Genomic DNA, 25,684 nt, shown 5'->3' on the forward strand with positions numbered 1-25,684 from the left:
TTCACCGGAGCAGAGTCGGAGCTTGTCGACACTTGGAAGTTTAACAGAATAGCTACCTCTGTCTAAAGCCCCATGCAGACATTCTATTCTAGAATACGAGTGTCCATGTGGCTTAATCCATTTTGGATGTGGTTTAAGCTTAAAACTAATTTGGAAGAGGGTACTCTTATTCATCAATAGGGGTCAACACAGGGAGTTAATCCGGAACAGCTATTTCAATAACTTTCCCACTGTACACAAGCCTGAAGGGCAACACCAAGTCCTTTGGAAAATCCCACAGGCAACGCTGTTTCAACTCCTCCTAGGATGCTGATGAGAACTCTCAGTGTACGAGGTCTGTACAGCTTACTGCTTCCACAAATCGTGAGAAAATGCATCAGAATAGCTGACCTAAAAGAAATCTCTGTCCTCTGGAGACAAACATGCTACCTTAACAGGACACTGCAGAATGCATTCTATGGAGATGTTACATACTGTGCCAATCTGGAGTTGGGAGGTCAGAGACACGCTGCTACTACATACAATTGTTGTAGAGAGTTATTCCACATGCACTGGGATTTTCACAGCCTAATTTTAATGCTATATTAAAGACATAATTTGCTTTGATACTATGAAGTCGACTATTTAACTCTGCCCTCAAGTTAAATTATATATTCAAGTTACAAAGGCTTAAAAAAATCAAACTGCCCAATTAGTTTTATAACAGAGCTGATTCTCAGAGGGGAAGGTGCTATTCACCCATTATCCTAACCAAAATCTCACATTTCTAAAGAGATGATGAGCACCCAGTGGCAGCCTCTTCTCTGGTCTTCACTTTCCAGCTTCTGCAATTAGATCAAAAAGAAGCAACTTTAGCTATCATCCCCCAGTTGTAAGCATCAGACAAGTGGCTTCTAAGTCCACAAGACATTCCCACAAAATGAATCACTGTGTTGAAACTTTGAGACATTTGAACTGTTCTTCCCTACGCATGCTCAGAACCAGGCAGTGTTGTGTCTCACCAACATTTGAACTGTTCTTCCCTACGCATGCTCAGAACCAGGCAGTGTTGTGTCTCACCAGGACAATGCAGCAGCCCTCCTCATGCTGCCACAGCCAGAGCACCAGGAACACACGTACTAGCACGGGGAGCTAGTGTTTTGCTCCTTGGTCAGCATACTAGGGAGCAGGTGAATGGGGCTGAGAGGAGCTAGGTGCAGACAAGGCTGGCGGTCTGGATAAAGGCTAAAGGCCTTTTATATATACAGAAGCGAGGAGTTTATTCTCTATTTTAGACAAACTGTTTTGTTTACAAGCAACATGCAGGAAAAGCTTCCCTAACTGGGGGAAGGCAATGGCTCACTATTCTATATAGAGCCTCAATGTATGGTGGGGCTGCTGTTATTCCTGCCCTCTGGCTGAGCTCACGCAGGGGCAGGGACCACCCTCCGCACCTTGACACCAGATCTCTGCATTAGTTACTTCCCAAAAATAGAGGGAGAGGAGCCTGGCTGGCTGGAGCTGCAACACTTTCAGTGGAATGAAAGCCAAGCAACCATCCTAGCCAACCCAGCAGAACAAGGCTGATCCTGTGCATGAGTCCATAGAGCAAAGATTCATTAGGAAAGATCAAATCTGAAGCACAAGTACTTTCTATAGGTCTCTGGGAAGCCCTGCTAGACAGAATCCTCACTACTCCTCAGCTAGAAAGCTAGATAAAGGTTTATATGACCAGCAGATCTATCTGGGCATGTTAAGGGTCATTATGACACACTTGGACTACATCCTTCTGCTTCACCCTCAACCAATCCAAATGTACATAGACAGATCTAAACTCATCTCCAGTGTACATTTATCAATGCTGTGACCTTCAGGCACTAAGCTAAACCATTCCCCCTTCCTCCCAAGTATCTTTCTCAGAAAAGCTCATCTCACAAGATGAATGTACTAGAAAATATAATCTGATACAGGTGCACAAACAGCGACAAGACTGACTGCAGGTTTAGTCTGTGACATGTATCATTGGACAGGGACTGGAACATGTGGACTCTCCATTTGGAATCAGGATACCTACTTTCTAGCGCCTGGAAATGGTCTATTATTCCATACCACAGCCAGCCAGTCCATAGTGATGACAGTAGCAAAAGCTGATGAGAAGTTGTTTAAGTACGGATTTCCCATCCACGCACCTCTACCTACCCATTAAAAAACAAAAAACAAAAAAAAAACAAAAACAAAGGCCTGCTGGCAATGCATCCTGTACTCCCTAGACTCATGCACCCAACAAGGTTTATTGTGAAATTGGTACAAATATCCTGGGCTGGCTGGCTTTTTAAATGGGGGAGGTGATTGAGCCACTGGTTATACCTAATGGGTAAAGGAGTCCAAAAGAGCGGTGTATTTTGAAGGCAAAATGCAAACTTCACTGCTGCTCTAAGCAGATCGTTTTAATGGGGCATTTTTAAAGTACAGTTCTGGCTTGAAAAGTGAGCATATTAGACCGTTCCCTTTACTTTGACCTGATACTTAATGTGCATTTATCTTTCTGCTTACTTTACTGACCAAACTACACCTGCTACCCCTACAGAGCCAGCACAGCACTGAAAGAGCGGGCTTGCATACCACCAGATTAGTCCAACTGCAGAATCTCTATTCTTGGCAATGCACAAGCCAGGAAGAACCCAGCGTGACTTTCAGATTCTTACTTGGATTCTAACCTCTTTGGGGCAGGGACTGTCTGTATTTTGTATTTGACTAGCCCTCAGAACTATGAGATCCCGGCTGGAACAACAATATAAATATGGTGAATTTGCAGGCCTAACAGCTGAGGAAAACACATTTCTGATTTATGTAAGGCTGTTTTTGACAGAAGAACTGTTCTTAAAGGGTTAAAAAAATACCCTGCTTGGTGGAAAGAAGACCCCTAGCATAGTGTATAACAATTGTCGGATTTTTCTTAAAATCAGAGCATCACAACCAGATTGTTAGACAATATTCTTCTGAAACATTTATCACTCAGCACCTCAGAGTTAGTTACATGAATCCTAATCTGCTAATTTAGCATATAGTGATAAAAATAAAAGGATGCAAAAACTATAGAAATAAGCTTCACACCAAGTCTCCATTTATGCAGAGTGTATTTTGTACTGCAAATAAGAGTGCCTGTGACGCTGCACCGCTCATGCTTCTCCCTGGAAATTGACAGCAGGTGTCAGTAACGGGGGTATGTCAATGGGGATCCCCTGCAGAAGGGAGGCCTGCTTGTTTTAACTGGCAAATTTCTATTCAAAGTGTAAACCCTAATAATGCTATTTTGTGTTTCTTTACCACCTTTCATCAGAGGAGGATTTATAGGTCACAAGTTTACCTTCACAGACATCCTGCAAGGTAGCTAAGTATTACTATCCCTTCAGTCTATAGATGGGGAAACTGAGGCACAGGGCTCTTAAGTAATTTGCTAAAGATCAAGCAGACAATCTCTGTAGCTAATATGACTTGAGCTGGGAACAGATGCCCAGATCACAGATACGCTATCATATACTCTGAAGTAAAAAACCATAATCCTCCCTAACATTTAAACTAATGGCTACTTCAAAGGAATTCTCTTGCAAAATCTTGTTCTCTTTCAAGTCACAGGCGCACACAGAACAGGACAGCTTTATGGCCAGTCCATCACAGCTACAGTTTGACAAGGGAACCAAGACAAAAATGCTCATTGGTTCACACCTCCTTCCTGTTAGTACTTTTTGCTATCTAAGGAGTAAAAGATTTTCAGGTAAGTATAGTGTAAATACATGAAACTCCCTCCCTGAGATCGGATGGCATGGAATGCCACCAGGGTGCTTAATAATAGTTACCCTGAACTCAATGCTCTGGGGAGCAGGCTCTTCAGACACTGGGCAACTGAAACAGTTTTTAAAGAACAAAACCTTGTGAAGAGTTGTGTGTGACAAGAGTTCATAAGAACGTACAAGCTGCCAAACTGGGTCAGACCATGTTCCATCTTGATCAGTATTCTGTCTCCAGCAGCGGCTCCTGCCAGAGCTTAAGGTGGAGCGAACAGAAAGGGCAATTATGGAGCGATCCATCCCTCTCTTCTACTCCCAGCTCCTTGCAGCCACAGGTTTAGAGTCACTTAAAGCATGGGGTAGCATTCCTGACCATCTTGGCTAACAGCTATTGATGAATCTATCCTCCATGAACTTATATCCAGTTCTTGCTTAAACCCAGTCACACTTCTGGCCACCACAATATCCCATGGCAATGAGTTCCACAAATTAATTGTGTGCATTATGTAAAATGCACATGTTAAATGTGTGCATTCCTTGGTTTATATTAAAGATGCTGCCTATTAATTTTATCAGTTGACCTCCTGGTTTTTGTATTGTGTGAAATGGTAAACACCACCACTTCTCTATTCACTTTTTCTACGCCACTCATGATTTTATAGGCCTCTATCATAGCCCCCCTTAGTTATCTTTTTGGTCTCTCCTCATATAGAAGCCATTCCAGACCCTTGGTCATCTTTGGTTTTTTTCTGAACCTTTTCCAGTTCCACTATATCCTTTTTCCGGTCTCCACAGCCTGACATCAGTTTCAGAGATTCCCATCCCCTCCACGGGCATGACATAAAAGCAGGACCACCATGCAGCAAAGGGGTAAGATCGGGCATTCAGGGTAAGGGATGGGGCCGAAACCCAGGATCAGACACTAGGAGGAATAACAGCCATTTCAGCACATCAGGGATGGACTCAGATGACTGAGAAAAATGCCAAGTCTTAAGCCCACATTCATAGACACCGCTATGCAGGTAGCACAGACCTAGGGGAAATTCATCAACATTACTATACCACTATGTAGGTGACTTCCTACGTAAACACGTATTCAAAACAATGGCCTTTTTCCAGTTTAGCTTGCATCACCATGGAAGCCAGGCCAGTAAGTTTCCCCATGAAGACAAATCCTACCAATGAGATGTCAATCATGTTTTGCAAAACAAAAACAAATGCTGCAGCTGGTACACACATGTACAGCTCCCACTGCCTCCAGTAGCAGCTATGCCTGAACAGCTACAACTGTGCAGGGCTCCACTGTGCCCAACTCAGACCTGTTTGTAAGCTTTGACTTTTGTTTAATAAAGGTGAATCATCATCTGGTATTTAAATGTCAGATACTATAGTAATGGGGGCAGTACATGTAGCCAGACATCTTTTGCCACAATGCACTTCACTGTAGGTGGATAAAATAAAAACTGGATACAGAAGACACTCATCCATCACAGTCCTCTCTAGAAGCAGCTGCATTTCTGTGTTACAGAGAGTTCCCCATCTCCACTTACTGATGGTGGTAATAAAAGCATTTCAGTTTATGTAGGAGAATGCTGATGCATGGAATAAAGATACAGAGAAAAACTGACCCCATTCCACTTCAAGCTAACATCCAGATCCCAGCTTACAGTTTTTTGGGTTTTTTTGGAGGGGGAGGAGGGGGGAAGAGAGAGAAACCACATGCATTTGTACTTACGGCTTTTCCAGGGTAGAATATATGGCAAAGACTTGGGAGCTCTCATGCCTGATGTTAGGTTACTCTTTTGTCCCATGGCACTTGACCCAGGGCTGAAAAAGGTCAAAAAAGAATTCTCCTGAACATGTGTACTTCTTTTACCATAAATACCTGAGTATTTTCCTAACATCAAAGAGATCACAAAGATGTTAAAGTATATTAATTTAAACAAACCTTCATGCAATTGGAACGGTTACTGCTCCCCTCAAGAGCTAGAGAAAGGTGTACAACATGTAGATGCCATCCACTTTTAAACTAAAATCAGTCATCCAAACCAGAAAGAAATAAGCCAAAGGCAGCAAGGAAAATCAGGATTAAAGCTTGGTTATAAATACTGCACTGTCCTCAACTGTAAATGGCATCTCAGCACACATGCCTTAGCTGTCTCTATACATGCAGACTTCATGTCACTCTTACAGGCTGTATGTTGATGACCTAGATAAGGCACAGTACAATGATCTGGTGTTCAGGAGCAAGACAGAGACAGAAATAATGGCCAGACACATTATGCCTCATTTTCCAAACCTGCATTGTGATTACACTTCACAAACAGTAAAGTAACTATTTCTGACTCAGGGCTCGAACTGCCTGCAAAATCTCCTGGCTATTAAATCTCCTGGCTATGGCAGGCGGTCATGAGAGCTTAGACTAGCTGTCAGAAGTTTAAACCCAAATTGCCTAAGGACTGGCATCAGTCTGCATATCTACCAAACCCAGCATAAGAGTTTAGTGTTTAACAGTCCCCCAACAAATATATTATTATATCTATATATATGAATCCAGGAACATCAGCACTAATGGGTTACTCCTCTAGTTCTAGAGTAGTACATTATCTGGTAGCAATAGTAGGTTCTTATATTCCTACCTGTCTCCTTTTAGTGGCAGATCCATTTAATACTGACCCAGGGGCATACAAATGTTGATTCACACCAGTGGATCGCCCACCATCACCCCAAAAATAGAATCCATAAAACAAATTGCATCTACCCATCAACACAGCAGCATCAGTTAGAAGTAGTGCTAGTAGTTGGAAAGTACATCTCTATGGAAAGCACTGTCACAAGAAATACAACTCTTGCTACCTGTTGTTTACGCCACCATTGAATGTGCCCCAAATGAACGTAGAATTTGATTGCTCCTGTAAATCTGCCAAAGGAAACAGACATCATTGTGGCTCAGTATTGAGCAATTTCTCTAAGAGCCATAGCAACATAAACGAGAAATACGGCATAGACACTCCTAGGTTTACAAAACGGAATAAGAATTGAGCTAAGGTTTGGCATAGTGACAGTAAAGCAGACATTTAATTGAAAAATATAAAATGTAAAGGTTATCATCAATTTCCATTTTCATCATAGCACAGATGGTGCAATAGACTATATGGGAAACAGATTTAAAAAAAAAAAAAAAAAAAAGAAGAATAGCAGGCATGTGGAAGAGCCTGTGAAGCAGGAGAACTTAATTCATTCAGGGACAGCATAATCAGGTGTCCCAAAAACACGATCTATGCAGAAACATCTATGGGACCTCTCTCTTCTAGTCCATGTAACTTCTTTGGGGGCAAGAAGTAGTGAATATGCAGGGGCTGATAGACCTTGTGTTATCAACCTACTTCCTCACCTTTATCCCAGTCTTCATCGCAGGGGGGGGGCTGCCACATGCTGACAATGTTCACCTCCTTTCTGTGGCAGGTATTCCACTGACTCACTTAAAGCAAAGAAGAATCTTAGTGAGAAAATCTTTTTGGATAAAATAAAATCCTATTTTAGATAAGTTAATCTTTTTTTGACCTAGCTATAGAATAGCTCTAGGCTTTCGAGAGGAGCAGTGTACACTGAAAGCTGATCAGATACTCCTAATCTTAGCAACAAAACTCACAGATCTTCAGTCTTTAGGCCAGGGATGGGCAATTATAAGGTAGTAAAGGGCCACAAAAGCCACCAGAACCCTTTGGCAGGCCATACCTTAAGAAGATATATATTGCAGAAATGTTTGCTGCATCACAGAACGTTTGGCAGACCAAACAAAATGATCTGGCAGGTTGAATGCAGCCCCCAGTTGCCAATCCCTGCTTTAGGCCTTTTCTAAAGTTAGATAATTCTGTACACATTTTTGAGCACTGGGGCAGCTGTTATGACAAAAGCATCGGGAGAGGGTTCAGGTGTGTTTCTACTGTCATCTCACAAAAATCTGCTCAGGGTTCTTTCACTACTGTCCTGCTCTAAGCGCTATCTACATTAACACACACATCATTGCTAGCTTCAGTGCAGCTCTTCTTTTGCCAGGGAACAGGTACGTTTTCCAGCGCAGTGACAGCCATACAGACAGCAGTGGGAGCAGAATTGGAAGACCACCCACATAGCCAAGTGTTTAGGTGCTGGGGTAACATCACAGAGCAGACGCAGCACAGGCAGTGGTAAGGAAGTTTCCCCATAGTCCCCTCCCCAATGTGCCTCACTCTGAACTGGAGGAAGCCACCTCCAGTTGGGAAAGTTATTCAGCTTCCATGGTCCAGCAATGGCTTCTCTGTCAAGAAGTCAAACAGGATGTAGCAGAAGTGGGGATTTTTATGATATAGACACTTGTCCATTAAGAACTGGACTGAGACCAATTTATTTAACATGCCATTAGACAGGCTACAATGATTTCTGGTCACTATCGGATCAGATGTGCACTGGAGACCCACTTCTCATGACTACTATCTTTCCTCTGTAAGCCATCCAGATTCCCTACTACAGGGGTGTCAAACATACGGGCCACATTTGGCCCACGAACCTTTTTGATGTGGCCCGCGTGAGTCGTGCTGCCGCCGAAAGTTTATCTGAGTATGGCATTGCCCCTTTAAGAGAGGGCCCACTTTGAGAGTCTCAAAGCAGCAATACCATTCTCCACAGAAATACTTTAAATTGGCAATAGGGTCCCCCGTGAAATCCCGCCGCCGAAAAGGGCCCATGCCCCACCGCCGAAAATGGAAGATAGCGCCGAAAAATTCGGCGGTGGGTATTGTACAGCCCCCGTGAAGGGTACGTTACGTGAATTTGGCCCGCTACCATGAGTGAGTTTGACACCCCTGCTCTAGATGTCATTTCAACACACAGTTTATGGCACAACGTAGTTTTCATTTCAATGCTAGAATCTCTGACAGACGACACATGCAGTGCAAGCCAGTTGCTTCTCAGGTGCTTAGAAGAACTTGCATGATCACAAAATGAATGAAACTCAAGTCTCTAAGGGCTCTTGCTGCTTCTGTATCATGCAGCACTACAGTTAAAGGGTTTCTTGTAGAACAAGAGAGTGTATTAAACAATCTTTAACATTCACAGCAAAAATTAAGTTAGAACTCTGTTAGCCCAAGAATTCCAAAAGTGAGTTTACAGAGCCAAAGGAGTCTAATATTTTCTCACCAATATCTTGCTCAATGCAGCTTTTGTCATCACAGCTTGATATATGATGGCTGATCTCAGCTCTGGGAACTTGATGGCGGGCATTAAAGGGACACGTGGCCAGCTGTGCTGCAATTTCAGGGTGGTTCTAAAAAAAAAAAAAAAAAAACCAGAAAAAGTATGTGCTATGCTCATGGAATTCATCCTAACCCTTGTGTTTTCTAGTTACTAATGAAGGGTGTTTGCAATTTGCAACATGAAATAGGTTAAAAAAATTAAAACAAGGAAAGCTAGAACAGCTCAGATCCTTAGCACAAATGCAGTGGAGAAAAGCAAAGCACATGCATCCTTTATGATACAGCCTAGGTTTGTTTATTTTTTACATTTAAACACCCTGAATTCATCTGATCAGTACAAACTGTGGAACTGCTGCAGTGTCATCATTGGCATGGCTCAACGCACAGATGAAATTGCTTTGAAAAGCCTACATGGAGAGTAAGTGCTTTGCAACGCTAAATAATTCAGCCACTTTATTTTTAAATTAAGTAAGCAAAGGACTAGAGAACAAGTCCCTGCCTACGCTAGAGCACAAGTCTCTAAAATTAATTTAACCCTTCTGAAATAGGAGGGGAGTTACTCAGTGTTCCAGCTGAGGCCACATCTATATTAGAAACGCTTTGCCAGTATAGGTAAAGCACTGAAGATGTAGACGTGAATGAAGATCCCGTGCCCCTAGAAAAGAGGAAGACGACAGAAAGGAAAAACACAACTGAGTAAGCCTGCTCTGCATAGACTTTGTATTACTATAGCTATGTTGGCTAGGGGTGTGATTCTTAACCAGTATAGCTATACCGGCACAACACCTAATATGTGGATGCAGTTATACTGGTATAAGTGTGCTTGTACTAATAGAAGTAATATAACACTCGCACGAGAGAGGTTAAAATAAGATACTCGATAGAGAAGACAAACGAAAGGAGCAGCTTCTCCTGTTAAATATTTAGCATTCAAGCCCAGGATAGTTGACTGAGAAGATGTGAAGTTTCTGCCAGATGCACATTAAATAGAGTTATTAGCAATATATAAAAAGATGGCTTGGCAATTGCATTGCTCACATCGCAAAGTAAAGAATTAACTGCAACACGAGATCATTTCTGCTCTGGCTAGCCAGAAGGCATTCATATAACACTGGCTGCATTCTCGCCACAGCCTGAAGTGGGAAGTAAATACTCTGGTCCCCTGAATGAACTGTTGGAAGAGAATAGGATCCCAACACTGACATAGGTATTCTGAAGAATCTGCATGGCTTTTCTTCAAGGCAAACAAACTGATTTTAAGTGCATTACTAAATATGAACTAGATGCTTTTAATAAGTGATAAATGGATAACAGATGTAAATATGAAATAAAGACCACTTCTTTTAGCCTAATCAGAAGTGACTGCATCCTTCCAGCAAAAGGCAACACAGCATGCTGAGCTCACTTTGCATTCCCATTTACAAAAATATGACTTCCCAAGTGCATTAGATACCTTAACATCCCATCCTACCTTCCTGCACTTTATAAGATGATAGGGAAACCGACAGGCCCTGATTTGATGATAGTTATCATATGGACATTGTATTAGTTTCTCTGGATCCAAAGCATCAACTGGAAGAGAGGGAATAAAGAGACAAAAGAAAACAGTCTTTAAAACAAGATCTAAGATCATCATCAACACAATTAACAAGTGTGGAAACATACTAGACACTGGAGCTACTAGACACCTCTAATGGGGTTAATTCATCAATTTTTAATAGCCTAGACAAATGAAAAATTGCTAAGTTAGGCACTGTGTGTGTAACCAACCAAATTCACCTTGGATTTTTGGTGATTGGAATATTAAATTAAAAATGAGGCCAGTGTAGTCAGAAGTGCAGAGAGTGGCCTGTACATATTAATGAGTCCACTTATGCAGAACAATGATCTGGAAAAAAATGCATTACTATAAAAACCCTTGAAGCTACTAAATTAGGTAATTAAATAAAAAAAGTTATATAAAGCAAATGAAAGAGGAATTGCAATATTTTCCCAGCCACCTTGCCATACTGCAGGGGAAGTAGGCATGAGTGAGGTCAGACAGTACGGTGGACATGCTAAGGGCCAGCAGAAGCATGGGCACTCTGAAGTAAATCCTTTTGCATTTATCTACATTCTCAAAGGCCATCTCTGCTGGACTAAGAACAATCAAACCTGTCTGGAGTTAAGGAAGCAGTTTGCACTAGGGATGTAAAATACTAAACGGTTAAATGGTTAACCAATAAGTATTAGTCTTACCGTTACGACTAATACTTATCTACTCATCTGTTAACTGGGGTCGCAGGGATTAACTGGTGACGTGGGCTCAGTGGAGGCGGCTGCACTGCTGCTGCTGTGCAAGGAGATTGAAACCCTGGTGCAGGTGCTGCAGAACACCATGGACCACAGGTCTGAGACAGGGGTCCCCCGCGGAGCTGGGCTGGGGGCACTACCCAGGGGCTGAGGGCAGAGGGTGCGGTGTGTGTGGGGAGGGGTGGGAGGGATGGGGGGGACGACACACACACACGGACGGGGGGAAGGATGACAGGACACAAAATTATATTGGTTAAATGATTAACCAATATAATTTTAATAGTCTAAATGGTTACCTTTTGTAAGACATATTTACATCCCTAATTTGCACTACAATGCACTTGGCCCTGTAAAGTGGCAAAATGAGTAGGTGCCTAGGAGCCGAACATGGAACATAGTTAGGGCTTAAGTCAGTCGGGCATTTTTTGAAAAGAGGTCCACACTATGACTCAGAGAGGCATTGGTCACCTTAACCACTTACAAGTTACACAGGAGAGACAAGGCAGGTGAGGATCAACTTCTGTTGGTAAGGGAGACAAAAATTCAAGCTTGCACAGACCTCTTCTTCAGGATTGTTTGTGTTCATGATGAAGCTTTCTTCCCATCACAAAATGTCTCCCCCCTCACCTCTTCCACGCTATTTACTCACTTTTGTATCCATGCAAAGAGGGCATGCATATAGAGGAACATGGGACAACAGACAGTGAGGGGTTTTCCAGAGAGCTGGAAGTAAGGGGACTGGCCAGATTGATTATATAAATCAGTGTTTCTCAACCTTTTTAATAGCAGGGACCAGCTTGCTGCCTTCCTAAACTGTGTGAGGGAGATCTCAGTGACCTGTACTGGTCCACAGACCAGTCTATGAGAAACACTGACATAGGTAATTAGGGCAAATGGCTACTACAGGAGAAAAAAAAATCCCCAGTGTATCAAACCAGTGCCATATGCCAGGCTAGGCCTCTGGAGAGGGCAGTACCCTTAGCTGACCATGGCTACTAACAGGATATTGCATCTGGAGTCAAATGCATTTTGGATCCAGCCACACTAGCCACTGGTAATAAAGTCAATTATGACATGGACAAGGCCTTAATAATAACAACAACAATCACTTTACTGGGATGCTCCCTAGGAAACTGATTTAGGCCTTGTCTGTACTAGATAGGACTGTAGTTTTGTTACCAGTTTGTACCACGCACAGCTGAGTTACACCCACACTCCAGCCTTCCCTGCTCACTAAGACTGGGGCATGGTGTTGTGTGTCTGCAACTACTATGCTGCCTAGACACATTTGTGTCAGTACATCTAGTCGCCCACCCACCAAGTACATATTACCTAACCAGTCTCCCACCCAATACACACACACTCCCCAAAACCTAACTATGGTTTCTTGCTAGGATACTGACTCACATCATCCTTTGCTTCTAAAATTAGTGTGGTTTTGAATTGCAACAAGACCACTGCACCTGATTTTTGGTCAAGTGTTTGTGAACTGCTGCTCTAATACACAGAAGCATATACCCACCAAACAACACCTGAATGCCTAGAGTGGAAAGTTACTTCCCAAGCAACCACTCCCTCCTTTAACCAAGTTTAAGAGGACAAAATAAAAGGCAAATACTTTCAAAGACCTAAGCTGTCTCTAACTGAATCTTTGCATGAACCCTGAATACTACAAGCCAGCAAAGAAACACTTACCATAGGTGTCTAAATCCATTTTGCTGATGCTGAAAGAACACTGATTGAAGGTTCGTTGAAGGACCCTATGAGACAATCTGTGAGTGTCACTCTCTTCCTTAAAATATCTACCCTATGGACCAAAAAATGGGGAGAGTCACATATTCTAAGGCCAGAAGAAACCATTGGGATCATGTAGGAGTGGTTTTCAACCTGTGGTACCCAGACTATGCCTAAGGGATCCGTAAAAGGTTGTTACCAATATAGAACAGTGGTTTTCAACCTGTGGTCTGTGGACCCCGCCCCCCCATGTCTAAGATTTCCAAAAGGCTCCACACCTCCATTTGAAATTTTTTTTAGAGGTCCACAATTGAAAAAAGGTTGATAACTACTGATCTCGGCTGACTTCCTGTATAACACAAGCCATAGGACTACCCTGAATGAATTCCTGTTTGATCTAGAGCAGATTTTTATAAAGACATCCAATCTTGATTTTAAAAATGTGATGGAGAATCTATTTTTCCAATGTTAACAATGATCAACCGCACTATCAGCAGACTTTGCGCCAAACACACATCACCAGGTAGTCTTTAGATCTATGTTGTGTATACACAGAATAGCAGCTTATTCTTGGTGGCCCACATATAATGCAGGGTACCGGGCAATCACATATTCTTCAGCTCCACAGAAAGGTTTCCTCAAAGACGCTAAAATCCACAGAGTTTTGTCCAAAACAGCCTCTCTGCCCAAAACGGCAAAAGGGTTTTGGGACAAAGGAACCAGTCCCCAAGAAAAATTAAGCCATCTGTTTTGGGAGCTTGGGTCTCCTTTCTTATACACACTTTAATGCTCCAGCCTGAGCCTCTCCTCCTGTCTGACTGGTCAACACCTTCACACCTACCTTGCAGCTCATGAGGTGTGAAGAACTTTGTTCCTAAGGTTTTGGTTAAAAAGACAACGTTAGATTCTCTACTGTCCTCACTGCAACTCAGACAATGCAAATGCAGCAATCAACTAAAAGTCCTTCACCACAAGATCAAGCATATGTCTAAATAAGGCAACATTTAAAAGAGGGCACACGATCTAAAGCCAACCTGAATCTCAGGTGCGGCTGCCCACCGGGAAATAGGATTGCTGCTTTTTAAATGACAAGCCAAAATGAGATCTCCCGTAAAGCTGCAGCACCTGGGCCTCACGTCTCCGCAGCGAATCTCCCAGGGGCCCGGTGTAAGCTGCTGACCTGACCAGTACGGACAGTTTCTGAGTGCCGGGGGAGGGGGGGGGGGAAGAGCACACCCCCGTGAGGGCACACTCACCTGCACTCACCCACGTGCCCAGCCCAGTGGGCACCTGGGGCACGCACTGGAGTGGGGGGCGGGGCGGTGCAAGGCTGAGCCGTGCCCAGCCCCAGTGGCGGGGCCTTGTGGCCACACGGCGAGCCGGGCTACACGAGCCCAGCGGACCCGGCAGCAGCGGGCAGGCTCCGCACGCGCCTGGCGCGGACTGTCCAGGCCCTGGGCCAAGCAGACGAAGCGCCCCCAGGCCCGGCCCGCCCACGGGAGTGGCTGAGAAGGGAGGGGGCAGAGCACAGACTGCCCGCTCCGCTCCGCACACGGTAGCCGGTCCCGGGCGTTACCCAGCAACGCTAGCGCCGAACAACCCGCCCCGCCTCGAGCGTTTTAGCGCGAATACGGCGCCGGCCGCGCTCCTCCCGCCCTGCGTGTGAGATCAGAGCGAGGCTCTAACAACCCCTCGCTTCCCCCCCCCCCCCGCCCTCCAGCACCACAGCGAGGCTCTGACCCCTCCCCTCCCCCGGCAGCATCGTGGCGAGGCTGGCAGGCACGAGGCAGCGCGCGCGCGGTGACGCACGGATACGGCTCCTCCGCGCGCGACCCCCCGTCCTTTGGCGGAGCGAGGCGCGGCCCGCGTCAGTCACTTTCCCCGCTTGGCGGTGACTAGCCCCGCCCCGCCGAGCCGGGAGACTGAAAGTGACCTGGGTGCAGGGCGGGACTGGTAGCAGCTGCTCCCCCTCGGCCCTAGGGGGGCGACGAGCAACAGCGCCAGCCCCGCCCGGCTGCAGCAGGTCGGGCAGACTCAGGACAGGACAGGAGAACCCCTGCACCCCCCTTCCCCCCACCTCTTCTGCAGGTTCCTCCGCACCCGAGTAGGGGGCTGGGGGGACGGGCAAGGAGCAGCCAGGATCTCTGCACCCAGGTCACTTTCCCCACTTGAGTTGGGCTGTGACCCGAGCATCGGGAGCTGCTGCTCTGCTCTCCCCTTAACACAGCCCAGGTGGGGAAAGTGACCTGGATGCAGGGGGCCCTGTTGCTCCTCATTCCCCCCTCCCCCCCCCCGTGTTTAGGGGGCATGGAAGAGCAGCCTTGGAGGGGGGAGAGAGCAGCAATACCAGCTGCTCCACTCCCTGCATGTGGGTCAGTTTCCCCATGTGGGTGCAGGGTGGGGGGTCATGGATTTAGGCCAAGGTGGAGACTGCAGGGTTTGAGGGGAGTGGGGATCCTGCAGGGGTTGGGGGTGAAGGAGTAGTGGGGAGCCCTCAGGGACGAAGAGGCCAAGGGGTTGCACTCAGAGGCTTACTGTGGGAAAGGCGTCACCAGTGTAAAAGGTTGGAGACCCCCTGCCTTACTCCCTTCTTGGGAGCAAGCAGAAACCAAAGCAAGGGGAGCAATGCACCATGTACCAGGTCGCCCTTCTCATTGTGCCGCTGCTGGCAGTGGTGCTGCCTTCAGAGCTGGGTGCCCAGCCGGCAGCCGACGCTCTTCGGCTGCCCAGCCAGTGCTAAATTTGTGCCCATGCTTGCTGGGGCTGAGCTGTGGCACTGCTTCCAATACAAATTAAGCACTGGGGGAGGCAACCAGGCCCGGTGGGGGAGGTAGCCTGTGGGGCCAAGGGCAAACTAAGTGCACGTGTGTCACTTAAATGGAACCACAGAACTGTTATTAGAGGTGATGATGGATGAGGACAAAAGCCCGACCAGACTCTTTGATCCTGAGGTTAGTTAGCAGGGTTAGCAGAAGAAGACCTCTGCTTTCTTGCAAGCTGAGTGCATTTACTATGGATTCTCAATGAGATGATGGACACGGGTGCCCTTGATGGCATTTAGCCAGAGTCACTTTTCAGTGTCAAAAGCAGTTTGAAGACAACAGTTCCTGCAGCAGTGTTCATAGGATGCAAATTAGCTGCTTTCTGCTGGCTCTGCTTGTGTTTCCTGTCGCTTTGTTTAAAGTTGTGGAAAATGTAACGTTCCCAAACTGCTGTCTGCAGGCTTAGTACAGCCCCTTCCATGCAGGCTGTGCATGGAGCATCTTCCCCACGTCTCCGTCAGACGCATCTAAATACCAACAATCCATTTTCAGTCTCTAAGCTGTGACAATCACAGGGAGATTGTTCACACTGATCTTCACTGACCCATAAATCAGATCCCAAACAGATTGGAATTTCTATAGACGGAGATATAGGGCCTCCTAAACAAACACACCAATGTCAGGCTTCATTACATTCAGTAATGGCTGTCTCAAAGCGGTGGGGCTGGTGCCTGACAAATCTGTTCTGCTGTGCACTCGACAAACAAGCTCAATGAATGTTCAACAGCTCAGAAATGAGTGACGTTAGCTCTGACTTTCAGAAGAGGTTAAAATATGATGCCTGATTCTGAGCACACTTCTACTGGCATGCATCATAGATAGCACAACTGAAGCCAGTCAAATTGGTTTTCATTGAGCACCCCCAATTAATTCATTTTAATTAAACTATTTACTAGTTCCCTTTAGTAAGATAAAGAAAAGCCGAGGCCTGGTCCAAGTGAAGCATTGGCTCAGCTAGGATCATGTCTTGGGAATCTTCCATCGCTGGAATCACAGCCCCCAATTTACAAAGGGGTGTCTGAGCACCTGCCTCAGCCCCAACTGAACCAAGGAGGTTCTGCATTTTGAACGTCATTGGATGTTCATTAGAAATTGGCCAGGGGCTGGGCATTTCATAAAATCACAGAACGTTAGGTTTGGATGGGACCTCGGGAGGTATCTAGTCCCACCCCCTGCTCAAAGCAGGACCAGCCCCAACTAAATCATCCTAGCCAGGGCTTTGTCAGGCTGGGCCTTTAAAGCCTTTAAGGCTAGAGATTCCACCACCTCCCTAGGTAACCCATTCCAGTGCTTCACCCCGCTCCTCGTGAAAAAGTTTTTTCCTAATGTCCAACCTAGACCTTCCCCACCGCAACTTGAGATCATTGCTCCTAGTTCTGTCATCAGCTGCCACTGAGAACAGCCTAGCTCCATCCTCCCTGGAACTTCCCTTCAGGTAGTTAAAGACTGCTATCAAATCCCCCCTCATTCTTCTCTTCTGCAGACTAAATGAGCCTAGTTCCCTCAGCCTCTCCTCATAAGTCATGTGCTCCAGCCCCCTAATCATTTTCATTGCCCTCCGCTGGACTCTCTCCAATTTGTTCACATCCTTCCTGTAGTGGGGGGCCCAAAACTGGACACAATACTCCAAATGTGGCTTCACCAATGCCAAATAGAGGGGAATAATCACTTCCCTCCATCTGCTGGCAATGCTCCTACTAATGCAGCCCAATATGCCAGTAGCCATCTTGGCAACAATGGCACACTGCTGACTCGTATCTAGAGCCTTATGTGACTACACAAATGCGGATCTGCATCCACCCCAATCAACTTACCTCCAACAGCCAGCCGCAGTGTAGTGATCTGCATCCACATGGACCCACAGCTCGGGCCCCCAAGCAGCTGTTTGGAGGCCATCCCTGCTGCAGCCTACCCCACTGATCAGCTGTTTGGGGGCTGGCCCCTCCAGGTCAGGGAGCCCCGCAGAACAGCTGATCGGCAGCTGGCAGGGGAGCTTGGTGGAACAGTTGATTGGCAGCCAGCAGGGGAGCCCCCCCAAGAGCTGTTCTGCAGGCTCCCCTGTCGGCTGCCATCAGCTATTCCATAGGGTTTCCCTGCTGGTGGGCAGGGGAGCCCAGCTGATTAGCAGGGGGCAGGGGAGCTTCGTGGAATAGCTGATGGGCAGCCAGACCCCACTTCCATTTGAAAGGTGGGGAAGCAGCCTCAAAGGCTGAGCTACAGACAGCTGCTTCCCCACCTTTGAGATCTGCATCCGATCCACCATCTGCAAAAAAATGATCGGTGGATTTGCAGGGCTCTGCTCATATCCAGCTTCTTGTCCACTGTACCCACCGGCTCCTTTTCTGCAGAACTGCTGCCTAGCCAGTCGGTCCCCAGCCGGTAGCTGTGCATGGGATTCTTCCGTTCTAAATGCAGGACTCTGCACTTGGCCTTGTTGAACCTCATCAGATTTCTTGGGCCCAATCCTCCAATTTGTGTAAGTCACTCTGTATCCTATCCCTACCTTCCAGAGTATCTACTACTCCTCCCAGCTTAGTGTCATCTGCAAACTTGCTGAGGGTCCAATCCACCCCATCCTCCAGATCATCAGTGGAAATGTTGAACAGGACTGGCCCCTGGGGCATTCCGCTTGTTACTGGCTGCCTGCTAGACATCAAGGGGTTGATCACTACCCATTAAGGCCGATGATCTAGCCAGCTCTCTATCCATTTTATAGTCCATTCATCCAACCCATACTTCTTGAACTTGCTGGTAAGAATACTGTGGGCTTTGCTAAAGTCAAGTTATAGCACGTCCACCACTTTCCCCACATCCACAGAGCCAGTCACCTCATCATAGAAGGCAATCAGGTAGCATTTGGGCCAATCTATTCTCATTTGGGTGCCTTGAAGTTTGGTCCCTAAATCCATATTTAGGTTGGGATGGTTTAGTTGGGGTTGGTCCTGCTTTGAGCAGGGGGTTGGACTGATGACGTCCTGAGGTCCCTTCCAACCCTCATCTTTATGATTCTATATTTAGGCACCTAAATAAGCAGCCTGATTTTTCAGAGGAGCTGAAATCAAGTGGAGCTGCAGGAGCAGTGTCTGAATAATCAAGCTGCTTATCGAGGTGCCTAGATCTGGATTTAGATACTTGACATTCGATGCCCACATCTGGAACCCTGGCCTTAGTTCTTCACTCCAGTGCTAGTGGGTCTGCCATGCTCAGTCCCATTTCTTATATGTCCATTGGGGGTTCCCGTTTAGAGCACCCCATTGCATGCCCAGTACATGCAGCTCCCACCCCTGAGCACTTTGTTCCAGGTAAGAGAACTTGATTCCTGTGCTAGAGTCGCCTGGCGCAATGGGCTCCTGGCTCATGGGAAGGGGCCACCATGGAAGGGAAGGTTAAAAGGTGGCTTGAATTCAAGTATCTACCCAGGGAGGAGATTTCCGATTGCAAAATGTTCTTCAGTGTGTCTGACAAAGGCAGAACAAGAACCAATGGCTAGAAGCTGAAATTAGACAGATTCAGAGTAGAAATAAGGTGCAAATTTTTAAGTGAGAGTAATGAACCATTGGAACAACTCACCTAGGGTCATGGTGGATTCTCCATCCCCTGAAGCCTCTAGCTCAAGACTAACTATCTTTTAAACAATCTGCAGGAACACAACCATAGTGATGGGTTTAATGCAGGAATCACTGGGTGAGGTTCTCTCTGGGGTGTGCTAGGAGGTCAGACCAAATGGTCACAACAGTCCCTCCGATCTTAAAGTGTATGACCGGGACTTCTCCCTGCTACCACAGTACAAATAATAAGCCTTCTGTCTGCTTGTATTTGCTTATACTAGACAGCTGCCCGGCAAACCCTATCCATACCATAAGTATGGATGTCCCCTAGTATGCACAGGGGACAGAAGGATTGGTCCACATATTGGCCATTAACACCTGTCAAGATGCTTAGGACCTAGAACTGCCAATTTCCTAGATTGGAAGCTCAGTGGGGCAGGGTCTTTTGTTCTGTGTTTAAACAGTGCCTTGCACCCGGGGGGCCTGGGCTAAGACTAGATCTCCTAGGCACTACCACAATACAAATAATTATAGCATTATTATTTAGGTGTATTGCAGTAATGTCTAGGAGTGTTAGGCATGAAGCAAGACACCACTGCGCTAGGTGCTGTACAAACCCAGAACAGAAAGACAGTCCTTGCCCTAAAAAGCTTCCAATCTAAGTACAAGATGAAACAACAGATGGATGCTGACAGAGGAAGACAAGGAAACAATGAAACAAATATTGGTAGAGCTTTAAAAATTGCTAGTTTAAAACAGCTTATCATGCACTTGTTTTGCAATTACCAGCCTAACACAAGTGAAATTGGTTTTGCTGGTTGGCTTCTGACCTTGATTTGACCTTTCAAAGGCATCATACCTCAAGAACTAGACAAATGCTATCAAGAAAGAACTGGCCTTGACATAGAAAAATATTCGCTCTCTGCTGTTCTGCATTTAGACTCTGATACACAGTGCAATTCAATAAAACCTAAAGCTGGAGAAAAGAAACCTGATAGTTTTGTGTCAAAATAAAATTACAGGTGCCTGCTGCTCTGCTCATGGTAATCTTCCTCTTTTTGCATCACTGGGTTTAAAAATATTCAATTTCACTCCATGACACCTGCTGCTCCTGCTCCAGTAATATAAAAATGCAAATGTTAAACAAGTGCTAAGACTTTCAAGAAGAATCACATTTAAATATGGAACAAGGACTCTGCTCAAATCCGATTCATTATCAAGAAATGTCTTTCTGACACATGGTGGGAGTGTTTGTCCAGTGATCAAAGCACAGTGGAAGGCAACTCAGCTTGGGTACTGTCTCATGAAGTCTTTGACTTAGAAACACACCAGGCATGTAAACAAACCATTCTGTAAAATGGGATAAAAATGCTCCTGTACCACTCAGGGATTCACTAGAGTCTGAAGAATTTTCAGATCCTTGGAGGAAAGGTATGAAACAAAGGCAAAGAGATCACTGATGGGGGCATGAAAAGTCTTCACATATGTAAAAGATTGTTCTAAAGAGGATGAGGTTTTTCATGTCCACCATGGGCAAGACAAGGTGTAATGGGCTTAGTTTGCAGTAAGAGAAATTTAGGTTGGAAAAATTTTCTGACCATGACTAGTTAAGCACTGGAACAAGTTATCTAAGGAAATTGTCATTGGAAGGTTTTAAAGAACAGGTTAGACAGACATGTCAGGGATGGCTTATGTGTATTTAATTCTGCCTTAGCATGGGGGAAGGACTAGATGATCTCTTGAAGTCCCTTCCAGCCCTACATTTGTATGATCAGATTTGTCAAGCTATCTGGAGTGGTGTGCGGTAATAACTCTCACCAACAGAAGTTGGCCCAATAAAAGACGTTTCTTCCTCCACCTCGTCTCTCTACCGATCTCAGGGCAGACTGCGAAGAAGCAGTGCACAAACCCCAAACTAATCGTGTGTTCTAGACTGAGATTTCACCAACCAAGTATCACATGTGAACTCCTCAGATGCTACAATAGGCTTAACATGGAGTCACAGACAGTCCCTTTAGGTACTCCGATCTATCTGGTCACCCAGGCTAAGCCGGCCTTTGTGATAGATGGTCCCTTATCCAAAAATCACAGCAATATTCACATTACTCCCAGTCCCAAAGGACCAGTCACTTACCTCAGGTCAATTGTGTGACCCCTCTGTGCCTAGGATAGCCCCCCGAGAATGCCAAGGTCAGGGCAGGCTGCAAAAAGGAGAGCAGATCCTCCCAAAACTGGTGGGTAACACTGAAGTTAGATTCACCAAACAGTCACAAATAGAGCTCCCGATTCCCCACCCTGGTTATCAAGAAGTCCCAGAAATACTCAGCCCTCTTTATTGCAGTTCAGCCTCTGGCTCCCAATCAGCAAGTAGGTCAAGGAAAGAGGTAAGTTATTTAAAAACATTTACCAAAATCTTCTCCTGATCCCCAAGGGTCAGCCACAGTGCCAGATCAATATAGGTTTGGTTCTTACCCAAAATGCCGCGCTGCCAGCCAATCCTTTAGTAACTAAAACTAAAGGTTTATTATAAAAGAAAAGAAACAAACAAGAAGACAGGTGTTAAATGATCAAAGCAATCAGCTACATACAAATGACTTCCAAGTCCATCTATATCAGGCTCTTAGCAGAACTGTGGAGTTTGCAGGCTTGTACAGTTCCTCTGGGACACATCCAGTGCCTGGGGCTCAAGCTATGTCCACACTGCTGGCTGGCAGTGCAGGATCCATTTTGCAGGTTCGACTGAGCGGCAATAAAGACTCGCTCAATCGAACCCGGAAGTCGACTCTGTAAATCCGCCCTGGCAAGAAGCGTAGCGCTACATCGATGGGAGCCATTTCCCGTCGCTGCAGTGCAGTGGAGATGCCGCAGTAAGTAGATGTTAAGAAGTCAGTGGGAGATACGCAAATTACTGCACGTAGCTTGCTTATCTCCCATCGACTGCTGCCAAAATCTGCGGCCAGCATAGACCAGGCCTCAGTCCGTTGCTTCACAGCTTCAGATGGAGAGTTGTACTTGAACCAGAGGTAGGAATGAAGACAAAATGGAGATGGGGAAGCTGCATTTTATAGTTTCTGCCATGTGGCTTCTTTGTCCCAAACACAGCCACTCAGCTTTCTGGCATGGAAAAACCTCAGCGACCCCTATCCATAGGCATGGTCTTACATTTCCTGGTGACTCATAAGGTGTAGCCCCTGGGTTCTTTCTCTGGGCTCACTGTATAGCTGCTGGCCCTCAATGAGTCACCCATGTTGACCCTAATCTGGCTGGGGGTGGGTACAGCACAAGGGTTTGGATACAGATATATCACACGTATCCATAACTTACAGTACAAAGATGATACATACAAACAATATCATCAGACTTAGCAAATTATAACCTTTCCAGTCATACCTGGCATGGCCTATCTTGCAAGAATCATTGCAATTTTGCCATATTGGTATTAATATTATAAATGGTCACTTATCTTCCAGACAGCATCACGAATTGCATTTCGATTCTACACCAAATAATGTTTATAGCCAATCCTCTGATAAATTAACTGAGGATTTATTGACTAAGAAAAAGAAATGAGAGTTATTTTACAGGCTGAAAGCTGGTAAACAGACACACAAATGAGTTACAGTCTTTGGTTCTCAAGGTAATAGAGCTCACTTATTATAGAAGCTTCTCTACGTCCTTTAGGACTAACTCAAACTAAACAACTGGGGATCTCTTGCTTAAGTTTAGAGGTCAGCCTACTCACCTGAGTAGGGAGGGAAATGCACTTCTAGGAAGGAGGCTGGCACAACTGATCAAGAGAGCTTTAAACTAAGGAACTGGGGGCGATGGTTGGGAGATGCCCAGGTAATCTCCACGCCTAATTTTAGCATTGAAAGGGAGGAAAATGAAGTAAGAAAGGAAACAGAAGTGGGGAGCAGAATGGACATTAAGAGGAAGGGTGGCGTAGATACCACTGTAACAGGCGATATTGGCAGTAGAATGACTGTGCCAGATCAGTTAAGGAATGTGAATGAAGCCAAACAGCAAAAATTAAGATGTTTGTTCACCAATGCGAGGATCCTGGGTAACAAAATGGAGGAACTAGAGCTACTGGTGCAGGAAGTGAAACCAGATGTTATAGGGATAACAGAAACATGGTGGAATAGTAGTCACGACTGGTGTACAAATGTTGAAGGGTATGTGCTGTTTAGGAAAGAGATATAAAGGCAAAGGTGGTGGAGTAGCGTTGTACAGCAGTGATGAGATAGACTGTAAAAATTAGAAGTGATGGAATTGATAAGACAGAGTCTGTCTGGATAAAAATCACATTGGGAAAAAAACTAATTGAGTTTCCTCTGGGATAGTGCTGGGGGTGTGCTATAGACCCCCTTGATCTGATTTGGACATGGATAGAGACCTCTTTACGGCTCTTAATAAAGTAAATACTACTGGGAACTGTGTAATTATGGGAAACTTTAACTTCCCAGATATAGACTGGACGACAAGTGCTAGTGGTAATAATACGGCTCAGATTTTCCTGGCTGTGACAGCTGACGGATTCCATCACCAAACAGTTACTGAACTAACAAGAGGGGAGGCTGTTCTAGATTGGGTATTGGTGAGTAGTGAGGACCTCATAGAAGAACTGGTTGCAGGCGACAACCTTGGTTTGAGCGACTATGAGCTAATTGAGTCCAAACTAAATAGAAGGAGAAACAAAAATAGATCTGTGCCTAGGATCTTTGATTTCAAAAGGGCTAGCTTAAAAAATTAAGGGAATTAGTTGGGGGAAGTGGACTGGACTGAAAAACTCATGGATCTAAAGGTGGAGGAGGCTTGGAATTACTTCAAGTCAAAGTTGCAGGAACTATCTGAAGCCTGCATCCCAAGGAAGGGGGGAAAAATTCATAGGCAAGAGTTGTAGACCAAGCTGGATGAGCAGGCATCTCAGACAGGTGACTAAGAGAAAGCAGAAAGCCTACAAGGAGTGGAAGATGGGAGGGATCAGCAAGGAAAGCTACCTCGTGGAGGTCAGAACATGTAGAGATAAAGTGAGGAAGGCCAAAAGCTAAGCAGAGCTGGACCTTGCCCAGGGAATTAAAACCAATAGTAAAAGGTTCTAGAGCCATATAAACAGGAAGAAAACAAAGAAAGAAGAAGTGGGACCGCTAAGCACTGAGGATGGGGTGGAGGTTAAGGATAATCTAGGCATGGCCCAATATCTAAACAAATACTTTGCCTCCATTTTTAATGAGGCTAATGATGAGCTTGGGGATAGTGGCAGGGTGGTTAATGAGTTTGAGGATATGGAGACAGAAATTACCACATCCGAGATAGAAGCCAAACTTGAACAGCTTAATGGGACTAAACTGGGGGGGAAGGGGAGGGAGCGGATAATCTCTATCCAAGAATATGAAAGGAACTAGCATGTGAAATTGCAAGTGCATTAGCAAGGATTTTGAATGAATCTGTAAACTCAGGGGCTGTGCCGTATGACTGGAGAATTGCTAACATAGTTCCTGTTTTTAAGAAAGGGAAAAAAGTGATCGGGGTAACTACAGGACTGTTAATTTGACCTCAGTAGTATGCAAGGTTTTGGGAAAATTTTTGAAAGAGAAAGTAGTTAAGGACACTGAGGTTAACGGTAACTGGGATAAAATACAACATGGCTTTACAAAAAGGTAAATCATGCCAGACCAACCTGATCTTCTTTTTGAGAAGGTAACAGATTTTTTAGACAAAGAGAATGCAGTGGATCTAATTTACCTAGATTTCAGTCAGGCATTTGATACGGTTCCACATGGGGAATTATTAGTTAAATTGGAGAAGATGGGGCATAATATGAAAATTGAAAGGTGGATAAGGAACTAGTTAAAGGGAAGACTACAGTGGATCATACTGAAAGGTGAACTGTCAGGCTGGAGGGAGGTCACTAGCGGAGCTCCTCAGGGATTGGTCTTGGGACCAATCTTATTTAACCTTTTTATTACTGACCTTGGCACAAAAAGTGGGAATGTGCTAATAAAGTTTGCGGATGACACAAAGCTGAGAGGTATTAGTAATACAGAGAAGGATCGGGATATCATACAGGAAGATTTGGATGACCTTGTAAACTGGAGTAATAGAAAGAGGATGAAATATAATAGTGGAAAGTGAAAGGTCATGCATTTAGGGACTAATAAGAATTCCCGCTATAAGCTGGGGACACATCAGTTGGAAGTGACAGAGGAGAAGGACCTGGGTGTATTGGTTGATCACAGGATGACTATGAGCTGCCAATGTGATGTGGCTGTGGAAAAAACGAATGT

The 25,684-nt window shown here is 45.2% G+C and overlaps 1 protein-coding gene across 3 annotated transcripts; it reads right to left on the reverse strand.

Moving 5' to 3' along the window:
* Positions 1–552: 552 nt before the first annotated feature.
* LOC137144630 (gametocyte-specific factor 1-like) lies at positions 553–14,421 on the reverse strand. 3 transcript variants are annotated; one of them, XM_067535049.1, is made up of 9 exons: positions 14,284–14,395; positions 13,869–13,901; positions 12,989–13,100; positions 10,473–10,573; positions 8,946–9,072; positions 7,162–7,248; positions 6,624–6,687; positions 5,503–5,594; positions 553–824 (listed from the first exon to the last, which is right to left on the reverse strand). In XM_067535049.1, the coding sequence occupies exons 2-9, from the start codon at positions 13,878–13,880 to the stop codon at positions 811–813; spliced, it is 609 nt and encodes a 202-aa protein (XP_067391150.1). In that variant the 5' UTR covers positions 13,881–13,901; positions 14,284–14,395; the 3' UTR covers positions 553–810. The 3 variants fall into 3 exon arrangements, with proteins under 3 accessions (XP_067391150.1, XP_067391151.1, XP_067391152.1); XM_067535050.1 differs by lacking the exon at positions 13,869–13,901 and having other exon boundaries at positions 14,284–14,421; XM_067535051.1 differs by lacking the exon at positions 13,869–13,901 and having other exon boundaries at positions 12,989–13,053; positions 14,284–14,299.
* Positions 14,422–25,684: the final 11,263 nt, after the last annotated feature.

This window comes from Emydura macquarii, unplaced genomic scaffold (genome assembly GCF_026122565.2).
Source record: "Emydura macquarii macquarii isolate MOO-44397 ecotype Brisbane River unplaced genomic scaffold, CSIRO-AGI_Emac_v2 contig_3472, whole genome shotgun sequence".
NCBI lineage: Eukaryota > Metazoa > Chordata > Testudines > Chelidae > Emydura > Emydura macquarii.

Excerpts from the sequence above, each read along its gene's own strand:
- LOC137144630 (XM_067535049.1), bottom strand. Across the intron at positions 7,249-8,945 it reads CTGCATTGAGCAAGATATTG|TGAGTCAGTGGAATACCTGC; the intron begins GTGAGAAAATAT and ends CTTTGCTTTAAG. Across the intron at positions 5,595-6,623 it reads AATGGTGGCGTAAACAACAG|CCCTGGGTCAAGTGCCATGG; the intron begins GTAGCAAGAGTT and ends GACCTTTTTCAG.